The following is a 20,721-nucleotide window of genomic DNA, read 5'->3' as shown; positions in this document are numbered from 1 at the left end:
AAACCATTCGCTTAGATAAAATACTAAGCAAAACAAAATTTTGGTCCAACTACTAAATTATACTCAGTCTCGTCAAATTCAAAGTTGAACAAATGTTGAACAATAAAATTGGCTAATTAGCAACTCAGCTTTAACAAGATAGAGAACTCGTCGAAGAAACAAAATCATCGACTAAATATCAGGCTGCATCTTAGGTTTGGCATAGCTCACGCCTTCAGCCTGCCATAGAACTTCTGCTTCTCCTCAGTAGTCTGGAACCGTCCGTGTCCAAACTTGGAAGATGTATCGATGAACTTGAGCTTGATCTCCTCAAGGGCTAAACGAGAAGTCTGCTTCAGGAGGGACTGGCGAAGTGTAACAACCCTCTTCTTCGGCCCAACACAGCAACCCTTCACCATGAGATAGTCATCCTTCACAATACCGTAGTGAGGGAAACCACCCATTGGTGTAACATCTTTCTCGGTCCTGTTAACAAGTTGAACCAAGATAGAAACTAAGTCGCATACTTAGGAATTTAAGAAAGAAAGATTCATAAAATAACCAAATTGTAATCAGCAAACATATTGACTACAGCGATCTCCAAGGAACATTCACTGATAAGCAAGAGGAATAATGAGATATGGGGGCAGACGGCAATAGAAGGCGGTAAATAAGGAAGACTGACCTGTCAAACTCCGTTAGAGCAGTGTGTGACTCATCTCCAGTTTTGCCTAGTTTATAGATCTTCTTGTTCAATTCAGTACGATGGTGGTAACCATTCTGTCCAGCTCGAGCAACAGTGAAGGAAACTCTAGCGGGATGCCATGCACCAATACAAGCAACCTTACGAAGACCCCTGTGGGTCTTCCTTGGAAGGCGGGTAACTCCCCAACGAGTCACGACACCTTCATACCCCTTTCCTTTTGTAACACCAATGATATCAATCATCTCATCTTTCTGGAACACAGCATCAATTGGGATTTGCTTCTCGAAGAAGCTGTAAGCATAATCCACCTTCTGAGCAATAGTTCCTCCATTCACCTGGATCTCCATCAGATGAGCTTTCTTTTGTTTCAGTCCCTTCATCTTTCTTATCTGAAGCATAAGAAAGAAAGAAAATATATCTTAAGCTATGAATGTAACTTTAGGTTTCAAATCAGAAAATAATCAGATGCATTTCACTCAGGACAACTTTTATCACAACGATAAAAGCAGTCAGGACAACTACCAGAACTTTGACAGACAGAATACACGATATGGCCTAGAAGCAGTCACCATCTCATTAACATAGTCATAATGATTAGAGGCTCATCAACCAGCTAAATAGATCCACAAAAATATTATAGTTATGTATATACGGCATTTAGTTATTCAATAAAATTTTGTCCACTGGTGTATAACATCAGTTATATTCAAATCAAGATATGAAGTCAAGATTTGCTTATGCATACATAAACACTAAATATTATCTATACTGTGAAATATTGAACTTACATATACTATTAAAAAATCAATTTACAATTGATGTTTAGACCTATTTTCAGTGATATAGTACCTGAGTGTGAGCCAGTACACGGACAACAGATGCATACTTCTTCATCTTCTCAAGCTGTGCCTGAATATCTTTCTTTCCTTCCTCAGTCTCATATTTCTTAGAGTACTTGTTAAAAGCCTTCTTCTTGCTTTTGTACCAGTTCTTGTAGAACCTTCTCCTCAATTCTTCACTCAGATGCTGGGCCCATACAGTATTAAGGGAGCGAAGACCTCGTGGTGTCTTCACATAAGCTACAACCCCAACAACAACCATAGGAGGAGTTTCGATAACAGTTACGGCCTCGCAAGTCTCCTTTTTGTGAAGTTCTGCATTTCACAAGAAAGAATAACTTGAGAAAAATTTGGAGGTAAGCAAGAATAATATATAATAAGAGAAAAGCCAATCTAAACACTACCAATGTAGTAATATAGACTGCATGAATCATAAGAATAACATTAAGTACTGGATGAAAAGAAATGCTTCTAAAGCTTTCATACCAAATAATACATCAGATGATACATGATTATGAGAAAAAATTACATGTTTCATCAAATTATGCACAAACGAAGGCATTACTTACTTGATCCAGGCTTCTCAACATCACGAACAATGTGAGTCATTCCAGCCTTATACCCAAGGAAAGCCGTTAGCTTGCAGGGTTTAGTTGGATCATCCCTGGGAAAGGACTTCACTGCATTGAGGAAAATCATAAATAAATCAGGATACAAGAAGTCTGGCTTTCTTTCAAAATCTTCTGTCAGTGAAGCCATTCTAGTACTTCTGGACTCATTGTTTTCCTTTAAGTCAGCCAATAGTTTAAGCCAAACAAAAGGCTAAATAACTCCATTGAGTCAATTGTAAAGTAAGGAAACATCAAATGGTGGTGAAAAAATAGATAGCAGTATCCGTCTTAACCTTTCCCACGGTGGCGGGAGGCCCTCTTCCTCGGAAGAAACCCAAGGGACCCATGCCGAGGGTGCTCAAACTTCCGGTGAGACATCTTTCCTTACCTTACCTCACTTCTTCCTGGAAGAAATTTAATCAGGTCAACACCGTAACAAGATAGTAACCATCTAAAGATCTTCTAAAATAGAAAACGAATCTACTTCAGCCATTCAGATCAGGAGAAAAAGAATGAACGCAGACCATTACATATATTCTAGATCCGTTCAAATACTACTTATAGGGAAAAACAAAAGCAAATGTAGATAACTTAGCTAAACATGGGTTAATTCTTACCGTAAGAACGAGAAGAAAAACTCCAACGAAAGTAGATTAAGATTACAAATTATTACCGATGAAAATCTCGCAACAATAACAAGCCTCAAATAAAAGAAAACCACACGGATCGATTTGATACCAAACTACAACGATTTAACAACCAAAAGTAAACAAGAAAACGAGTAGCTCGGAGATGCTAATAGAGCATACCTCGGCGAGACGGCGACGTCCTCTCAAAACCCTAGCAACGATTTATAAGAAGAGCGAGAGCAAAAACGATACGTCAAATGACCGTAATACCCTCCTATTACTTGGTTAATTACTTGGGTAAATTACCCTCTAAAAATATTTATTTTATTTTTTTAATAAAATTTTAAATCAATTTAGGCTTAGCCCCATAGCCTATATATTAGCAATTTATAATTGGCCTACCTAATAATATGGACATGGATCTGACTCAGACTCGGTTTAAAACTAGTCTAAAACAAAACTGGGCAGAACCTTATCCATACCCGAGCTTAAATTTTTTATTTTTTATTTTTTATTTTTATAACGAGGTGGACCCGGTCCATAAGCGCACCTTTTTAAAATTTTAATTTTTTAATTTTTTAATTTCAATTTCACTAGCCGAATTGAACCCAAAAACCGGGTCAGACTTTTCCGTTCCGTCGACGCCACTTGCCCATGAACTTCTGCCCTTATTATTCAATTCAATCTCATTTTTTGCATATTACCCCCTCCGACCATAATATATTCTACTTCAGTACCTTCTTCCTTGGATTAATAACCCGTAGCCTTTTGTGATGGGCCCTCCAGATCTCCGTATATTTCATTCCGGTCTCTGGTTATAAAGGAAAGCTCGGCGAAACGAGAGAGCTCTGGAACGAGAGACAGGAGAAAAGAAGAGGATCGAAAGCGATGGCAGCGATGATGGATCCGGTTACCAAATCGAAAGCTTAACCCTAGACCTAGAAATCTGCTTATGGCGTCGTCGAGGGTGATGGCTTCGTCGTCTCAGGCGGGCTCCGATCTCGGGCGGCAGTCCTCGGTCTACTCCCTCCCGATGGGCGATCTCCACTCCTCGATTGGAGCAGACCAGTCCAAGAACCTCGGATCTACCAACATGGAGGACATCCTGAGAGAGATCTACGGCGATATGCCGGCGGCCGGCGGCGGTGACGGAGAAGGCGAGAAGGGCATGGAGGGGAAGACGGCGGAGGAGGTGTGGAAGGAGATATCCGCTGGCCGGAGCGGCGGCGGCTGTGGCGGTGGCGGTGGCGGTGGTGGAGATATGGAGATGACGCTGGAGGACTTCCTTGCGAGGACGGGGGCGGTGAGGGAGGAGGACATTAGGGTTCCGTCCAGCTCGATGATGGGGAATCCGGTTGTGGGTTTGGACAATGGGGTGGAGATTGCTGGCGGAGTAGGGAGAGGAGGGAGGGGAAGGAAGAGGCCAGATCTTGACCCGGTAGATCGGGCAGCGTTGCAGAGGCAGAAGAGGATGATCAAGAACAGAGAGTCGGCAGCGAGGTCGAGGGAGAGGAAGCAGGTCTTTTCCTTTTTCTTCAAACAAATTCAAGCTTAGCCGTAGTGCAGATTAGGTGTTTGATGGATTGGAAGTGATCAATTTGTGTAGATTTGTGTTCTGAATGCAGGCTTATACTGCAGAGCTTGAAACTCTGGTGACACAACTGGAGGAGGAGAATGCTCTGCTATTGAACTACCAGGTACAGGAATTTGTTCTTTCTAGGGCAGTATCACAGATGCATGTCATACAATGGGATTAATTTTGTGGTACGTGGTTTTGTGGGATCGCATGAAGATGAGTAAATAATCATCTCTATAACTTCAAAAGGTGCTGAATTGTGTAACGCTGTTGGGTTTGTTTGACTTTTTTACTCGGAGGTTGTAATGCGGAAAGATTATCTCTGATGAAGTAAACATTTGTTTTATAAAACATGTTCAATGGTTAATTCAAAGCCTTTAGTACTGCAAATTTATCTGGCATGAGGCTAGAAAACTAAAAACTAGAACTTTTTGCTCATTTGAGAATTTGATACTCTATGCTGTTAATCTATTAAACCATGTATTGCTTTTGATTGCAGGAGGAGCAGAAAAGGAAGAGACTTAAACAGGTTCTTTTTTGTCATTTACAGTATTATAATACCAATAAGCAGTTAATATTCTATTAGAATTTCTGGCATTGCTACAGTCTAAAGTTTGACAACAAAATTGACTAATTCTAGCACGCTAGTTTAGGCCAATGTATATGGTTGTAGTTCTATAGAAATTCAACTGTCAAGATGAGTGCCATCATGGTTGTGATATAAACACAAATTAATACTGGCTCATATGGTTCTACAATGTAGATTTTAAACATCTTTCTTTTTCTCTGTATTGTCCTTGATTTTGGCATATCTTTAGCAAGACAACAAATTGCAATCCAAACTATGGTTGAGAATTTTCAAATCCAGTTATATGTTGGACCCATTGTTCCTTACTGAATGTGATTTTATCTCTTTTTGAAATGGCTTGGAAAGTTAAAACATCTGCAATCCAAGCTATGGTTGAGAATTTTTAAATCCAATTATATGTTGGACCACCCTGAAATGTTTTTTTTACTTAATAATATGGAATTATGGATCAGTTATGAATGTGATTCTATCTCCTTTTGATATGGTTTGGCGTTTTACTTAACATCTGACAGAGCAATTTGTAGAGGTTGATCAAAGAGCTCAAAGAAAAAAAAAGGAACAAAGAAAAATTATACATTCTAGGAAATTGTTCATCTGGTTTGACCTTGACCTGAAATTGCATTTACAGGACAAAGGATTTGGTTTGCATTTACTTTTCTTTTCACACACTTTCTAAACCCTAAATACCATCATGGAAAACTGTGCTGCCTGCCAACTTGACTTGAAGTTATCCCCAATTTTCAAAGCTTACTCATACATCTTAACTGATTTTTTAACCTTCAACTTGATAATGTCTCACTGCCTAGTGCCAATAGAGTAGTGAAAAGGGAACCTTCTGATCAACACATTTAAAGTAGCAAGAAAAACCAGTTTGCAGTTGTAACAACGTAAATTGGAGGTATGGCTTCAAGGACTGCATGCCTCCCTTTTGTGTTCCTCCTTTAGGACAATTTTTCTTTCTCTTTCTCTTTGTTTGCTATCTTATGATAACTTGAACCTCGACCTCAATTTTCTTTTCCTTTCTTTTGGTTGAGGTGTCCCTACTGGATGTTCTACTTTATTCTTTAGGTGAGGTTCTATACCTTGCTGATATCATAAGTATCCAGCTCTTTGTGCCAGTTTAAAAACTTGTGGATATTTCTATTTCACTTCCTAATTCTTACAGTAGTTTCTGAGGTTGACTCAATTCATACAACACCTTTATTTCGTAAGGTACTCCCGATTCTTTGGTTGCAGGAGTCAGGAATTCTCATATCATCCTCAGTGTCATTGATATGTAATTATATGATGCTGACTGCGCACAAATTTTTTCTTCTAAATTTGGTGTTTTGATCCCAACTAATTTTACTTTCCTAGCATGTTATGCCTACTTTTGTGAATTATCAATTCTGATGGGTCAGATTTCTACTTTTCCGCATCTTCCAGTTTCTAGGTAGCATAGGTAAGAAACATGGATTACTTTTTTCCAGAGTTCGTCTTCTTTCAATACCCCATTTAAATGCAAATTTTGATGTAGCTAGGCTTACTATTGGACTCAACAAGATGTTATGCATGTATTCCTTGCACGTAGAGAAACTTGTTGAGAAGTAGCATTTCAAAAATATTTGAGTGATTGAGTCAAAATTTTGTGGTATTAAATATTTCTATGAAACTTGAAAAAGTGGACTGTTATCAATTTTTTAGAGGTAAAGACTATTTGTAGGAGCCTAAGAGAAGATTATCCGTGCAGTTGATCATAATAAGTTTCAGAGGCACATTACTCAATTTTTTGCAAGAAAAGTGTTGAAATAGATCCAATGTAAGCTGATCCATGTAATACAGTTAACTTAATCTGGTAGAGAAAATAACTAAATTACTTTGCAATTTAGTTCTATCTCCATCAAAGTATCTGTCTGGAAATTGTCTGATATCTTCTCTTCATGCTTCCATTACAGTTTAAGAGTCACAAACATCCGAATTTCTCATTATTATTCCCTATTTTGCTTATAAATTAGTGAGAGTATCTATTTTCTGTCACCTGGCACAATGTTTCTTTCCTTTGTTATACATTTTAACTTCTGTATTTCTGTGATCTAATCATTGCTAGTTGGATTACTTCGATGTTATAGAGTTTCTTATTTAATTTTGCTTCACTGGGAGCAACCTAAATACTGTCCTGCATACCCTAAAACTGTAGAATGTTGGCCTGGCAGTAAAATAAGATTACAGATAGCTTATTTGTATTACAATTTATCTATTGTTGACTGAACGCTAAAAGTCTTTGCAGCTTATGGAAAACGTGGTCCCAGTCACCTTGAGGAGAAAACCACGGCGGCCTCTCCGAAGGACTTCTTCCATGGAATTGTAGAGAAGCGAAGTGCTAAGCTCAGTTTGAGGTGGTTGTCTGACAACTCAGAATTATCTGAATTTCTACAAGTGGAAGACAAATTTGAAGCACGTCGTTGCAGCTTGAGGAAATCAGTGTGTAAAAATGTTGGTAGGTAGTACATCTAAGGTAGCACCAAAGTCAAGACTATTTTTCTTTGTTTATCCTTCGCTGCTATCAGCAAGCAAAAAGGTTTGTAAAAGTTTTATTTTAATAACCAGTCTTCTTGAGAGAGTGAACCATTATGTTCTTTCGTGCTCAACGTAGACACACTTCAATGAAAACGAGCATATAACTTTTCCAACAGTTCACTCTCTGATTTTGCTTTGCCTTCCAGTTAACTCTATCCTACTAGTAGGTGAGCAAATTTCTGCCAATGCAAGTTCTACTAGTTGTCTGATGCTCATTAATGCGGTCAGCTTTTGAGGTCATGCCCATATATGTTCATATTTATAAATTAAAATGGAAGGATGGAAGGTTCCATCTTAAAACATTGAGCAAAATACCGAGTTAAAGGCTTCTGCTTCGAAGTAGTCTATTATTATTTCTTAGATGCAAAATATTACACGGCTCGTCTACGAATATATTCCTTAGTAGGTGCACTTCTCAGTCTAGGAATCCGCACAAAGTTAACTAGCCGTTGCACGCAGGCGTGCACTCCAACTGGTGCCAGCTAAGTCGTGTTCAAAGAGCCAGCTACTTATTAATAATTTACACATTGATATGTACCCAGAAAATAAAAGAACGATGAATATCTGCATATCAACGTGCTCTAAGAAGATCTTACAAGCATGCCAACTTTCATTGTTTCGGATTAGCAATATATAGATAAAAGGAAAACGTATTATGTTGGAAGGTTAGATTCTACTATATGATTACAGACAAACGAAAAGAGTTTGGAATCTTCCGCATGTTAACAACCACAAGAATAACTAGGAACTAAAGATTTGCACCTAAACACAAAATTCGGCAAAGATGCCACATAATACTGACAATTGAATGATTCTGTGCATAGGAGAAAACTTTCACAAAATGATACTGAGCAGAACCAGAACCAAATACATTCGAGAATTCATCAACTAAAGTCGCACCATGGACCATATCATCCACCCTTAGAAAACAAAGTTACTGAGCTGAGATCAATACCCTATCTGGAAGGGCATTTTTTCGGTAAAAGAATTACGTATTCCAGAAGATCCATTATTAAAAAAACAAATAAGGACCAGCCTGCCCATTTGATTCCAAACACAAGATTAAATATGCGCAAGTTCACAAGAAAAACATATTCATAACCTTGTCAAATAAGCATCTCGAAGTTCCTCCATTATGTATAGAAAAGGAAAAGCAATATTAAAATGAGAAAAGAAGATACATCACTACTTGGTAGTTTGTTTCTCTCTGTTGTTTATGCAAATAGATGCAATTGACAGCATAGCAGATCCAATGACATCAGATTAATGAAGATATAGAAATATAGCACAACTTGTACAGAAAATTTACTGTTGATTATATAACTCGTAGATATCAAGTATCAACTCGTGTATAAAGCCAAGCCCTAGGCAAAGTGTCACCTCTTGAAACTCCAGTCCAGTTCTTGTTTACCTCCAATTATCCACATCCTCTGTTGTAACTTCACTGTGTCATCTATAAACTAATTCAAACACACGGAGGACATTTCAACTTATGATAATAATTATCCTCTTTGATGCCACTTAACTACCTCTTCTACAATGAATTAATTATAACGATTCTACATTACATGTTTCAGACATCAACAATTGAAAGACCATACCATATTGGCAAACAAGGCCACAATATATTTATAATGGAAGGAACAAACCCTTAGCAAGCACAGAACAAGTGATATGCGAATAGGCACTCTGCATTGTCATTGATCCTTTTATCAAAGAGCAAATCATTTACACTAGAAAGTGTTTAGAAGTATTCCTACTACCGGAAGGTCCTCTTCCGACCTTCAAAAGAAAGTTTCAGCTGCTCTGATAGATATACCGCATCAAAAGAATCAAGCTTTTCCTAAAGAAAGTTAATCTATTCCAATTGATTATCACTTGTATCCTAGTCAGGATCATCAGATATCAAGGTAATCCTGTATACCTGAATTCAATAATAAAATACTGCAAGTTGTTGGAAGATTTTTCAGTCAGTTCTATAATTCCTTCATAATTCTTTATCCTTCTTTATTCAACTTCATTTCAGAGTTGAGCTCCTAGATATTCAATTCATGTATTCTTCCAAATAACTCAAGAATCTTTTTGAAACTCCTTCAAATTCATCTGTTCATTAAGATGCTCATGATACCTCTCCAACCTCTCCTACCACTATTTTTCACCTTTAACAAATGACAGTTGATGTAAAGAAACTCCTGATTTTCACAAAATTTAGATACACAAAGTATTCTATACTCTAAGACGCTACTATGCTGAAAAGCAACTATCTACAAAATTTAAGACTCAATACTTTAATTGCAGGTTAAGAAAAGGGACAATTGGCACATGAAAAGCAGCCTTTTGAAGTTCAAATTTGAACCCTTAGATAACATTTGCATAAGAAAGAGAGCAAGATTCAGACAAATAACATCACCACTCTTGCATTTCCTTTATCATCAAATAGTCCCAGATTCTTCTCAAATGTACTAAAACCTAACCTCGTCCCAATATATCAAAATTTCTTAATCATAATAAATCCACTTTTAATTGCTTAAGATTGAATCATGATGTTCTTGCAGGTCCGACAGAATTATGGGGTGAGATTTGAAAATGATTCTTCATAATTAGGTACTTAACAACTTAACAAGGTTTGTAAAAGACATAGATCCCAGGTAGCATCATAACAAATTCTCTGCTTCCTGGATGAATAAAAGTACTCTATATTACTCAGAAAACAAAAGGTTTTGTTTGTAATGCAAAGTGACTATAGATCAGCATTTCACTCTCCAGTCTGAAACATTTCTTAGACAATCATGAGAAAATAAATCTGAGATATAAATTTCCAAATAACATTCGAGTAACAACACAAACAATATAAGAAAATTCGAACAACTCACTATCCCATCAAAGGATTCACAACAACGGGAAGTTGGAGAATTATACAGAAGACGCCCATTAACATAATAAAGAAACACAATCAACCATTTACATAAAGTATAACAGTAAGTAAATTCAAGAAAAAGCTACCTTTTTAATCTTATTTCTGCGAGGATACTTTGAGTCAATTCGTTCATCATTCTGACCATTTTCTTCCACTTCATCTCATCTTCCAATACTTTCTTCAACCGGGCTGCATCCTCAAAATCAAAAACTAAAATTTAGCATGCACATTTGATGCCTTCCTCTTAAATTTGACCAGGATGAGAATATAACTAAGATATATTATTCATTCTGGATTGTGTGACTTGCTTAAGCAATCGAGGCCCTCTGTCCGGGTCCGCACAATCCTGTGAAACACCTCCCTCACTTGTCTCTCAAGAGGGTCCAACCCATCCTTGAGGGTGCTGCAGACCTGCACCAGCTCCTGAACCCCTTCCCTCACCTCCGCCTCCTTCTCCTCCCCGAGAGGAAACTGGACAGCGTCTGTGATCTCTGCCAATTGCTGCGAGCATCTCTCTATCTGATAAATCTCCTTCATCAGAGCGCTCGAATTGCGCCTCTCCTTCCGCTTTGACTCCTCAAGAATTTTCTCATACAAAGACATAAGTGGCCCAGCCCAGGCGAACCCGCGGGGAACCGAGAAGTGCGCACCGGCGAGGCCACGGTCCTGGCATGGGATTGCGGCCACGAGCGCCCACATCACGAAGAAGAGCACCGCGTTCATTGTGAAGACCGCAGACGCAAGACCACCCGTGGCAGTGACCTCGTTCGGGCGTGGCGCCGTGAGATTTCCGCCGATAGCCTGTAGCTGGCGTGCAGCGGACCACGTGCGCGACACGCTCCACGAGGAGGATCTAAAATGCCCGCCGCTGGAGCCAGCGCTGCCGCTGCTGCTGCTCCGGCGATGATGCCCGTGGCCGTGCTGGTCGCGATTGCTCCGGCCGAAGGACCTATTGCGGTGATTGACTACAGATCCCGCCTCCTTCTCGTCGAGCATGAGGATCGTGAGATCCGTTAGAGTTTTCCGGGCCCGGCGGATATGTCCCTCTCCTAGGGAACCGCTACTCGTTAGGGCTACGCGGACGACGTCGAGATGCTTGTGCCATCGCCGGATCTGGTCGACGCCGTCACGAACGGCGTTGCAGACGTCGAGAGCCTTAACGGCGCGGTCGAAGAAGTCGGCAACAAGGCGATCGAGGGGGGACCGCGCAATCGCCGGGCCGCTGTTGAAGAGGACGACGCGGAACTCCTCGAGGCAGATCAAGAAAGAGTCGAGAAGCTTCCTGATCCAGGCGAGAGGGATCGGGATCGCATCTCCGGCGCCATCTCCCCCGCCGGCGAGGGAGTTGAGGAGGTCGACGAAGAGATCAGCGACGTGGCGCTGGAAGGACTCGAGCTCGAGGTTGCAGGAAGCATCGTGGCCGTCCATGGAGTGGATCTGATCGCGTCGGATGCTTAGGATCGACCTCCCCAGCGATGCGAACGGCGCCGACGAGCCCTGGTAGTCCGTGGCCGGCATTATCGCATAAGCCCACCGGATCGCCTCCTTCCTCTAAGAACTCGAACGAATTTGGGTACGAACTAAAGGTTTGATCGGATAAGAATGGGGAGAGAAAACAAATAAAGATGTGAAAGAGGAAACCCTAATAATGGTGGTGGTGGTCTAATTGAATTGGTGGAACAACGAACCTTTCTCCGCAGTGAAATGAGAGAGAGAGAGAGAGATATATATATATATATATATATATATAAATGATTTACTAATTTGGGAAATATAATTATATAAAGATAAAGGGGAAAAAGAGCACAAAAAAAGAAGAAGAAGAAGAAGAGATGGATGGCAACGGAGATGGGAGGAGGACACGTGGCGACAAGGATGAAGGTGTTCCCACGTGGGATGCTGGAGAAACGTGGACTGGTCTCATTGGCAGCACGGATATAGAAACTTTTGCACTTAGCACTCTATATTTTTATCTATTTATTTTGTAAATTTAAGCCAACAATTTCGCTTCACAAATGCAGCCATTAAAATCTAAACGAAGATCAAATTTTGCTGAGTATCTATATATCCCACAATGTTTGATTAAATCCTATTGGTTAGACTAAATCTTCTAAAACTTTACACCCTATGAGATGAGAATTTATTTATTTATTTATTTATTTATTTTTTAAAAAAGTCTCTACTTTGATGGTTTCCTCAACCCTCCTAGTGCACCCATAGCTTTTCATTATTCCCTCTCTATTGTTTTATCTAAACAAATCCACTAACAAACACTACTTAATACCTTAATTTTGTGATCAAAATACTACACTAATAACTAAACTAATATTTGTTCCTGGAAGGAAGCCTATCATGACCCTAGCTATCAAATGGCTAATCAGCAACAGGTACGAATATTACAGATCCAGCTGGACGTCCAATAGAAATACATACATCTCTCTTTATCTTTGAGATGGTAAACTAATTTTAAGCCGAGCTTAATTAAAATAATTAATTATTAATCCAAATTAGGTTGAAGATAGTGGAAGAAGGTAGGTAGAGAAATATACCTGTCGAATTGTCAGTTATTGGTCACGTGAAGTTGGTTGTTTCATCATGTCCATCCACCATTTTAGTTAGTTACAAACATTATAAGAAGCATAGCAAAATATATATAATTCCTAATGACAGGATAGTAACAGTACTAATATTATATTATATTTTTCTAACTTGATGCCATAAAAGTTATTAGTGATTATAATAATGTCAAATTGAGCAAGGTGTGTTTGAAGTCATTGAGGAAAGAAACTATCAATTAACATAACAGCTAGGCATTTAATACAGCTCCAGTCAAAGTTCTTGCAGTAGCTGTTTAAAGTTAATTAAAAATAGGATTATGGAGAAAGAATGAGTCAGAGAAGCATTACTTTAGATAATCCCAGCAAGAAACTTCATTAACAGAGAATGTTTTAGGATTAAGAAGTTTTATATAATCTTATCGTTCTTACTGAAGAGGTTGTTTTCATCTAATGATACTTTTTTATTTTTTTTTTATTTTTTTAAATAATAAAGATCCTTTCTTATGAGATTAGGACATGAAGTTTGACCTTTGAATTGAATTATATATACTTATTTCTTAACTCTATAAACAGAGAATAATGCTTTCTTATGACTCTAAACCTTCAACAACGTGTGAAATTATAGAAGTATTTTATTGTGGAATAAGAATAATTCAACGAGATATGGAGCAGATCATGGACAAGTGGTCCTTATAAAAATATCACCATATCATCACTTTCTAGACGATAAGTATAAGTTATTTATTTTCGCAGATAAATACTAAGAAAATATTAGGAATAATTATACATAAATTTTTGAAGTGTTAGTTAGACGCTCTTATTTATTTTACCTAACACATTTATTAAACTTTCGGCTCTCAAAAACTATTTTATTCTTAGTTTAGGGCCAATTTTTTTTTCTTCAAAATATTGTAAAAAGAAAAGTTCAGTATACAGGTTGTCGATTGGCTATTGGTCAGCCAATCTCTTGTGATAAAAAAAAATATATATATATATATATAATAATATGAAAAGGAAAAGGAAAGGGAAAACAAACAATCATACAAACAAACATCCCACTGGTCTGTTGTCTGTGGCATAAACTCTACTAGAAACAAGCACATGAAAGTAACTGGTCGTTTGTTTTCTTTCAGGAGTTCAGAATGCTTCCAGTGAGCAACTCTGTTCACTTTGCTGCAGAGGCCAGCAGTCCAGCCCATCCCAAAGCAGCATGGTGGGCAGACAACACGTGTCGTGTTTAATTAGTTTGTTGTGTTGCTGGTAGAGTGATGTTAATACTTAATAATGGACCAAATCTGTTGGATTACCAATAAAATCTGTTTCTTTTAGGAAAGTAAGTGGTGATTAGCTCACAAATCTATTAAGTGGAAGCATCTGACGGTATCACCATCGCACAGTCTTTCCAGATTTATAATCTTATCCAGAAAACAGCGACAAGCAAAATTGACCCAAGTTATTAGCTGTGTGTGTGTGAGAGAGAGAGAGAGAGAGAGAGATCCAAAAGTCTAATGTATCAATCCTCAAGCAGTGAATTCATTAATTTCATTCATATTAAATTACGGTACTCGCTAGACAGACGAAGGGTTTAACCCTCTTTGGATATAACTATTACTTCGAACTAAATACTGCTGAAATATTATTCTACTGTGAGTTACCTATTCAAACCAACTATATCGCTAAGCCATCAATCAAGTCAAACCATTGAACCAAGTCACCGCTAACCACTAAACAATTTCCTCAATAATAATTATTAGAGTTAGATTCTATCCTACAACCTCCTATTATATAAATATATACCTACAAACTTTACTAGAATTGGTTGTTTAGTAGTCCTCCTTCCTTTCATGGAGCACCTAGGAAGATGAAGTTACTTTACATAATTGACAGCATTATTCTCTTTTACAGCTAGTGTTGTTGCAGAAACTTTAACAAATATGCTCCCTTCTTGATGCTGGGGTGCATTTATAATTATACATAATAGAGTGGAGATAAGTGGAAAAGGCCATTCTTAACAGAGTGAAAAAGTGCAAAGGCATTAATTACTATTTACTACTAGATCACTTAATGCAGATAATACAACAAGATAAAGAGATCCGGGTAACCGTGGTACAAGGTAAATGCTTCAAGGTCCAGTTTCAGGTTACAGCATGCACAGCGACAACAACCAAGATGGAGCACAGTGACAACAAAGACTAATCGACAATTGCAAACATAGTGTGGTAAATGATGTGGTTATCTATTATATTTGTCCAACTGCCTTCAATTCAGCTGTTCTATTCACAAGCCAACTTGGTATCGAAGCTACTCAAGCAGATGGCAAAAGCCTGGAAGGCCGAGAGCGGGTAGCGATAATCCATGGTAAACATGTCTTTTGCGACCTTGCCAAACTGCAGGATGACCTTATCATGATCAGAGGGTGCGGGCGGTGCAGGCTGTGATGGAGTTGGAGCTCCTGCAGCTGGTTGTGTTGCAGCTATTAGTTGGAAATTTTTTACAGAGGCAACAGTCACCCGGCCTCGGAAGTTCAGGCACCAACACTGCAGCTGCTCATGCCACCTTGGAGCCTTGTTGCGAAGTACCAAGGGCCTCACCTTGGTCTCATCCTCTTCTTCTCCCTCTCGAATTCCTCCAGTAATGTCAGAGAAGCGAGCACTATTGAAGTCCATGGAGTGTTCCATGATGGATGCCTTTGAGAAGGAGGTGCTGCCAAAGGACTCCTCTAAGGAACGGGGAAGGAGCTGGTCAGGCTGACCAGGCACAATACCTCCAGGCTCCAGAGATGAGGCAGGTATTGAGTGCATAATGCAATTCATCCGCCTTGGGCCCCGAGTGCCAAGAACATTCAGCTCATATGTCACCTGAGCAATGTTGTAGCTGCCAGTTGGGACTTTAGGAGAGACCTTTTTGGAGTAAGATCTGCGGCTGCTCTTACCCAGTGGGCAGAGGGATGCCCAATTGTAAGGGGGCTGTGTGTCGTAGACTACGAATTTTGTGCCTAGAAAATTTGACCTACAACATCAAATGAAAATAGTTGCATCTCAGTGAATAATGATTTTCTAATCCATACTACAGGATCATCTTCCTCTTGATAAAAAAAAAATTAAGATACCTCAATTTGCCAATATAGGCACTACTTGATCTTGATATATGATCAGCATCCATTGAAATTGTGTACTCTGTGTAAGTTGTCCGGCGGCTCCTTTTAGCTGATAGAAGGAACTTCCCATTTTCAACAAGCACAGCTGCATAAAAAAAATAGTGATAAGTAATTCCATGAAAGTTTGAGATAAACATACTAACATCAAGGTTTTCAATGTGAAAGACCAGAAAGTGATTGCTACATGATACTTGAAAATTGAAATTCCTAACTACAGGAACACAAACTAATATCTAGAGATTAAAGGAAAAGAGTTGAAGGATTTCCTAATTACAAGCACAGAAACTAACAAGGATAGGGTAGCTTACACCTAATAAAACATAACAGTTCAAGTGGGAACTGAATCTGTAGGTGAACAACAGAACATAAGCTTGACAAAATGGAAGTTCCCTATAAAGGTCGTGAAACATACAAATCTTCAAAGAGGAACAGACTACAAATGGTAGCATATATTAACTAAGCATAAAAACTTATCAGCTTAAGCAGTCTTTTACCAGCACAACAGGATTCTTTGGTCATACTCATATTAGATGTACCTTATCTACCTATTGACAGTAAATGGGTTGCAAAGAAATATAGCATCTATGTTGTTAATTTACTACATATACACCAGCTATTAACCTCACAATTACAATTACACTGTACAAAAGCTAGTCGAACATGAAGTTCTGTTGCACGAGAGCATATATATGATGCTGAAACTGTGACTAGAATTCTTACAGCATGATTTTAGCTTTTCAATGCTTTACAAGAAGCATCATATATAATAAGCATGTGGGAGTAATACTAGTTAGGAAAACACACAATATTTTGGAGTTGCTACATGTGAAAAGCAGACGTTCAACAAATAATCAAAGAGAGAACGAACACCACTGGCAGCAATAATTGATCAGAGCAAAAGAAAATTTACCAGAGCTAAGGCACAAGTAGAGATGATAAGTTAATTTTGATTTGTCTCTCTTTATGAAACATTGGATGGTTCCATCACGATGCCCTGGCTGTACAAGCCAAAAGGTGAAAGTCAGAGAGGTACCAAATGCATGCAGAAACAGCAAATAACAATGCATTATTCGTTTTGGCAAATGTAGCAAGCCCACTTTCCCATAATAATGTGTTAAATAATTCGTTTAATTCAACAAAAACATGCAATAGTCAGTTACATATTTGCCGTAAAATGCTTAGAACATTACCTGCTTCAAAGACACAGGGAAGGTGAGTTTCCCACAAAATTCTGGACTTTTAACAATCTCTTTACACATATCCCTCCACGATCTACAAACAGCTGCACAGGCAACAACATGCTTGCGAGACGGCCAAGTATTCTCGCTTTCCTCCAATCTTTTAATCACATCGCGAAGTAGTTCAGGAGGAAGGTTAGCCCAGCGACTCTGCTGAACCACAGGAGGTGGGTCGTGCAGCTCATGCACAGTTCCCTGAGATTTTCCCCTATAATGGCCTGTAAGACCAGAAAGTCTCACCTCAAAGCTCCGTCTTGATAAACTCCCAAAACTGTCTCTAACATCACGAACTATACTACGAAACGACATCTAAACTATTTGATCCACAAAAAAGCCAGCCAAGGTACTCAAGCTCACAATCAGAGTCACAGAGATTGCATCTCACTTGTATCACTGCAGCAGCTGCATATGCCAGCAAGGAATTAGAATAGCTCGTCCGTCAGAATATTGGAAGGAAAGGAACATCCCCACCTTTCCACCTTTTCTGGTCTAGTGTTCTATTGGCAGCTAGAAACCATCACATGTCCTTAAAGAAGAACATCAGAAACATATCCCCTACAAAATACAAAACAGGAAACAATATTGAGAAAAAATATTTACAGACTTGGAAGAACTAATTTCTGTAATCTTTTGACAGTCCAGAGCAACTGGCAGACAATGATGTCAGTTATCGCTTAAATACATCTACTATCCACCAAGCAACTGTAAACTTGCAAGTAGAGTTGCATAATTTTATAAACAGTAACATCTAAAACACCAACTGGCTCGTATCACTTTATTTATATTAAAAAATGACCAATATATACTATCAAGTGTGAAATCGCCATATTCTCTAGAATATAAAGATGATAGACAATGGAGGATTTAGTGTTCATATTCCACCGCTTCGCTTAAAGTCTAGACTTGAGACCTTTTAACAGGTCAAAGATGTGCATTTGTGTTAAATGGTTGGAAATTCTGTATTCCTATACAGAAAAAAGATATTTTCTTAGTACAACAAACCAACTCTTACAATAATCCAGCATAAACGCCACGCAAACGTTGACTGAGGTTCAACTACTTATCTTGTCCGGCATAAGAATAAAACTATCAAAGGACTAGTAGACTACCAACCTTTGATGTGAAAGGGCAAAAGATAAAATATTAGAGAAAGTAAGTAGCAGAGGGGTAAGTAAAAAATTTCTCTTGTGAAAATTATACCATCTTTATCTTTACTTTGTGAGTCAAGGGAATATAGCCCTCACATTTTAGCTACAATAATATTAGGTAGAGAGATAAATAAGTCCAAAATCACTCTCATCGGGAAAAGAAGAATAGCAAATTTGAAGAAAAAAAATTGACTAAGAATATATGAAATACTCGCAACACATCTTGCCATGTGGGAGACACAAATGAAAGAATAAATCTTTCGCTAAACCTAAGGCTAAACTGCAATCGGCAGCTGATATTTTAAGTAAATAGGTAATAAAATGAAGCCTTTTGCTATTCCTTGTCATTTCTCTTATTGCATAGCAGGTCAATCATCAAAGGAAAGACTCATAATTCAGAGTCAGAGCAAGGATTAAGAATATATAGGAACAGGAAGCAATTTTCTTTCTAATAAATTGGGGGAAAACTAAGAAGAGAGGAAAAGAACTCTTGTTCTCCTCCAAATAAGCAGCACCCTCGTAAGAACATCAAATTCAGCTATTCTACACCATAATGCTCAAAACCCCTAAGAACTGAACAGCAAACAGCTCGAAAGTTCACATCTTGATGCATTCCCCTAGACAAACTCCCAAGACCAAAAAGCAACTAGAAAAATCGGAAATTGAAACATGAAGAGAAACAAAATCTAGTCCACGAAACCCACGAATCAATGGAAAAACTCAAATTGAGACAACTTAAGACATAATCTCACTACAAGGGAGCAGGATCCGCGATCCGACCTGTAGTCCACGCGACATCGATAGGAGAAACCCCCAAGAGAGACCTCGAAGCTTCACAATTTAAAACTCCCCCGCTCTTCGATCCGATCGCACGAAAGGAATCGAGCACCCAGACCCCTTATCTCTCTCTCCACAAGCGCAGCGGATCTCAAAGGCTTGATTAAATGGAGTTGAGAGAAGAAAAAGAGTGGAAAGGTGGGCGAGATGGAATAGAATACTGTGATTATTCTATCCTCTCCCCCGAGTTGACTTTCCGTTCCGTTTACGGTGACGGCCGTCCGAGACGATTTAACTTTTAACAAACAACTCCGCAGTCGCATCTTAACGGGGCTCCGCTTTTTAACATGCGTCGGCCTCCCGGAGGAAGAAGTCGTCGTCACCCTGTCGGGCGTCGATATTATTACCCCCTCGATTTAATTTATCCCTCAGAGCAGCAGACACGACGAGGCGTGGATTCTGCGAAAAACAACGTAGGGAGCAACGCCGCACGCTCCCATCATGGAAGTCAGTGCCCTTCAAAATCACCAAATACACCCTTTCTATGAAGTGCCCCGATCTGAACCGTCGATTGATCGACCAATACTCTTCTGCCGCGTGTACTTTACACGATGGGGGATCGTGGGGTCCACCAGAGAAGCTTTGGTGGGCCAGTGGCCCATTATGAAGCCCATTGATTTAATAAACCAATAGAAATTGAATACCTCTCTTTCTTTTTTATAAAATGCTTTGCGTACATGGCTGTGCTCATCAATTAAGTGTTAATTAACATACGATGTGGGTCCAAGGGATGTGGCAGCCTCTCGAGCTTATCCATCCGACATGCCATAAATGGTCGTCATGGGATCAATGAGTATACTTACTACTTAGGATTTGGTTATTTTTTATATTTAATATCAGAATCCCAGTGAGTTACGGTTGAGAAATTAAGATATAGTAATTTAAGGTTAAGGATTATGTGAACAATAAAATAGTGTATTAGAACGCATATAGTTCTTGCTGGACGTACGTACTTCGGGGGATTCTCTTTTTCATGAAACTACAAAGCAGTTTCCATGCAGACGAAGACTTAATTTAAATACTGTAACTAATCGCCAGGTTTAATCTAAGATTACAAAGGTTATTTCTTATTGAAAGAAGAATAAGAAAAGATAAGCCAAAACCACTTATATTAAGTTTTAAAAGTTCCTTAAGCCAGAAGGAATACATATTCTTAGATGCTAATTAGTTTATCCAACCACTGCCGAAAGAGCTACAAGCCTATGATTAGATTAGAGAGAGAAACGAGATAGTGGAGGTATTAACTTAATAACTTTCCCAATGCTAAGTATATGGACCACAAAAGATTAATTTAACTATGTCATAATATAAGGTGACATATAATGAAATTAAAATAAAATCCAATCCTATATAATCTCATCTACTGAATGAATAAAAGATA

At 38.7% G+C, this 20,721-nt stretch overlaps 4 protein-coding genes across 9 annotated transcripts; 1 reads left to right on the top strand and 3 right to left on the bottom strand.

Moving 5' to 3' along the window:
* Positions 1 to 38: 38 nt before the first annotated feature.
* On the bottom strand, positions 39 to 3,034 carry LOC140785546 (large ribosomal subunit protein uL3). 2 transcript variants are annotated; one of them, XM_073133429.1, is made up of 6 exons: positions 2,945 to 3,034; positions 2,429 to 2,539; positions 2,094 to 2,204; positions 1,535 to 1,839; positions 665 to 1,074; positions 39 to 465 (listed from the first exon to the last, which is right to left on the bottom strand). In XM_073133429.1, exons 2-6 carry the CDS (start codon positions 2,511 to 2,513, stop codon positions 207 to 209), a joined length of 1,170 nt encoding a protein of 389 aa, XP_072989530.1. In that variant the 5' UTR covers positions 2,514 to 2,539; positions 2,945 to 3,034; the 3' UTR covers positions 39 to 206. The 2 variants fall into 2 exon arrangements, with proteins under 2 accessions (XP_072989530.1, XP_072989531.1); XM_073133430.1 differs by having other exon boundaries at positions 2,753 to 2,950.
* A 482-nt stretch (positions 3,035 to 3,516) lies between these two features.
* LOC140787410 (bZIP transcription factor 12-like) lies at positions 3,517 to 7,605 on the top strand. The gene is made up of 4 exons (XM_073136309.1): positions 3,517 to 4,283; positions 4,390 to 4,461; positions 4,840 to 4,869; positions 7,196 to 7,605. Exons 1-4 carry the CDS (start codon positions 3,717 to 3,719, stop codon positions 7,274 to 7,276), a joined length of 750 nt encoding a protein of 249 aa, XP_072992410.1. The 5' UTR covers positions 3,517 to 3,716; the 3' UTR covers positions 7,277 to 7,605.
* Positions 7,606 to 10,275: 2,670 nt separating this feature from the next.
* Positions 10,276 to 12,118, bottom strand: LOC140787243 (protein BYPASS1-LIKE-like). Its single transcript, XM_073136054.1, has one exon. It carries the CDS (start codon positions 11,918 to 11,920, stop codon positions 10,688 to 10,690), a length of 1,233 nt encoding a protein of 410 aa, XP_072992155.1. The 5' UTR covers positions 11,921 to 12,118; the 3' UTR covers positions 10,276 to 10,687.
* Positions 12,119 to 15,050: 2,932 nt separating this feature from the next.
* Positions 15,051 to 19,484, bottom strand: LOC140785835 (tubby-like F-box protein 8). 5 transcript variants are annotated; one of them, XM_073133889.1, is made up of 7 exons: positions 19,284 to 19,433; positions 17,827 to 17,910; positions 17,713 to 17,757; positions 17,308 to 17,573; positions 17,028 to 17,115; positions 16,070 to 16,202; positions 15,051 to 15,969 (listed from the first exon to the last, which is right to left on the bottom strand). In XM_073133889.1, exons 4-7 carry the CDS (start codon positions 17,374 to 17,376, stop codon positions 15,234 to 15,236), a joined length of 1,026 nt encoding a protein of 341 aa, XP_072989990.1. In that variant the 5' UTR covers positions 17,377 to 17,573; positions 17,713 to 17,757; positions 17,827 to 17,910; positions 19,284 to 19,433; the 3' UTR covers positions 15,051 to 15,233. The 5 variants fall into 5 exon arrangements, with proteins under 5 accessions (XP_072989990.1, XP_072989988.1, XP_072989989.1 ...); XM_073133887.1 differs by having other exon boundaries at positions 17,741 to 17,910; positions 19,284 to 19,484; XM_073133888.1 differs by having other exon boundaries at positions 17,713 to 17,910.
* Between the last annotated feature and the right edge of the window lie 1,237 nt (positions 19,485 to 20,721).

The sequence above is a fragment of the Typha latifolia genome, chromosome 4 (genome assembly GCF_019914945.1).
Source record: "Typha latifolia isolate L0001 chromosome 4, TyphaL0001v2, whole genome shotgun sequence".
In the NCBI taxonomy this organism is placed as follows: Eukaryota; Viridiplantae; Streptophyta; class Magnoliopsida; order Poales; family Typhaceae; genus Typha; species Typha latifolia.
This window is presented reverse-complemented; position numbering and strand designations above follow the sequence as displayed.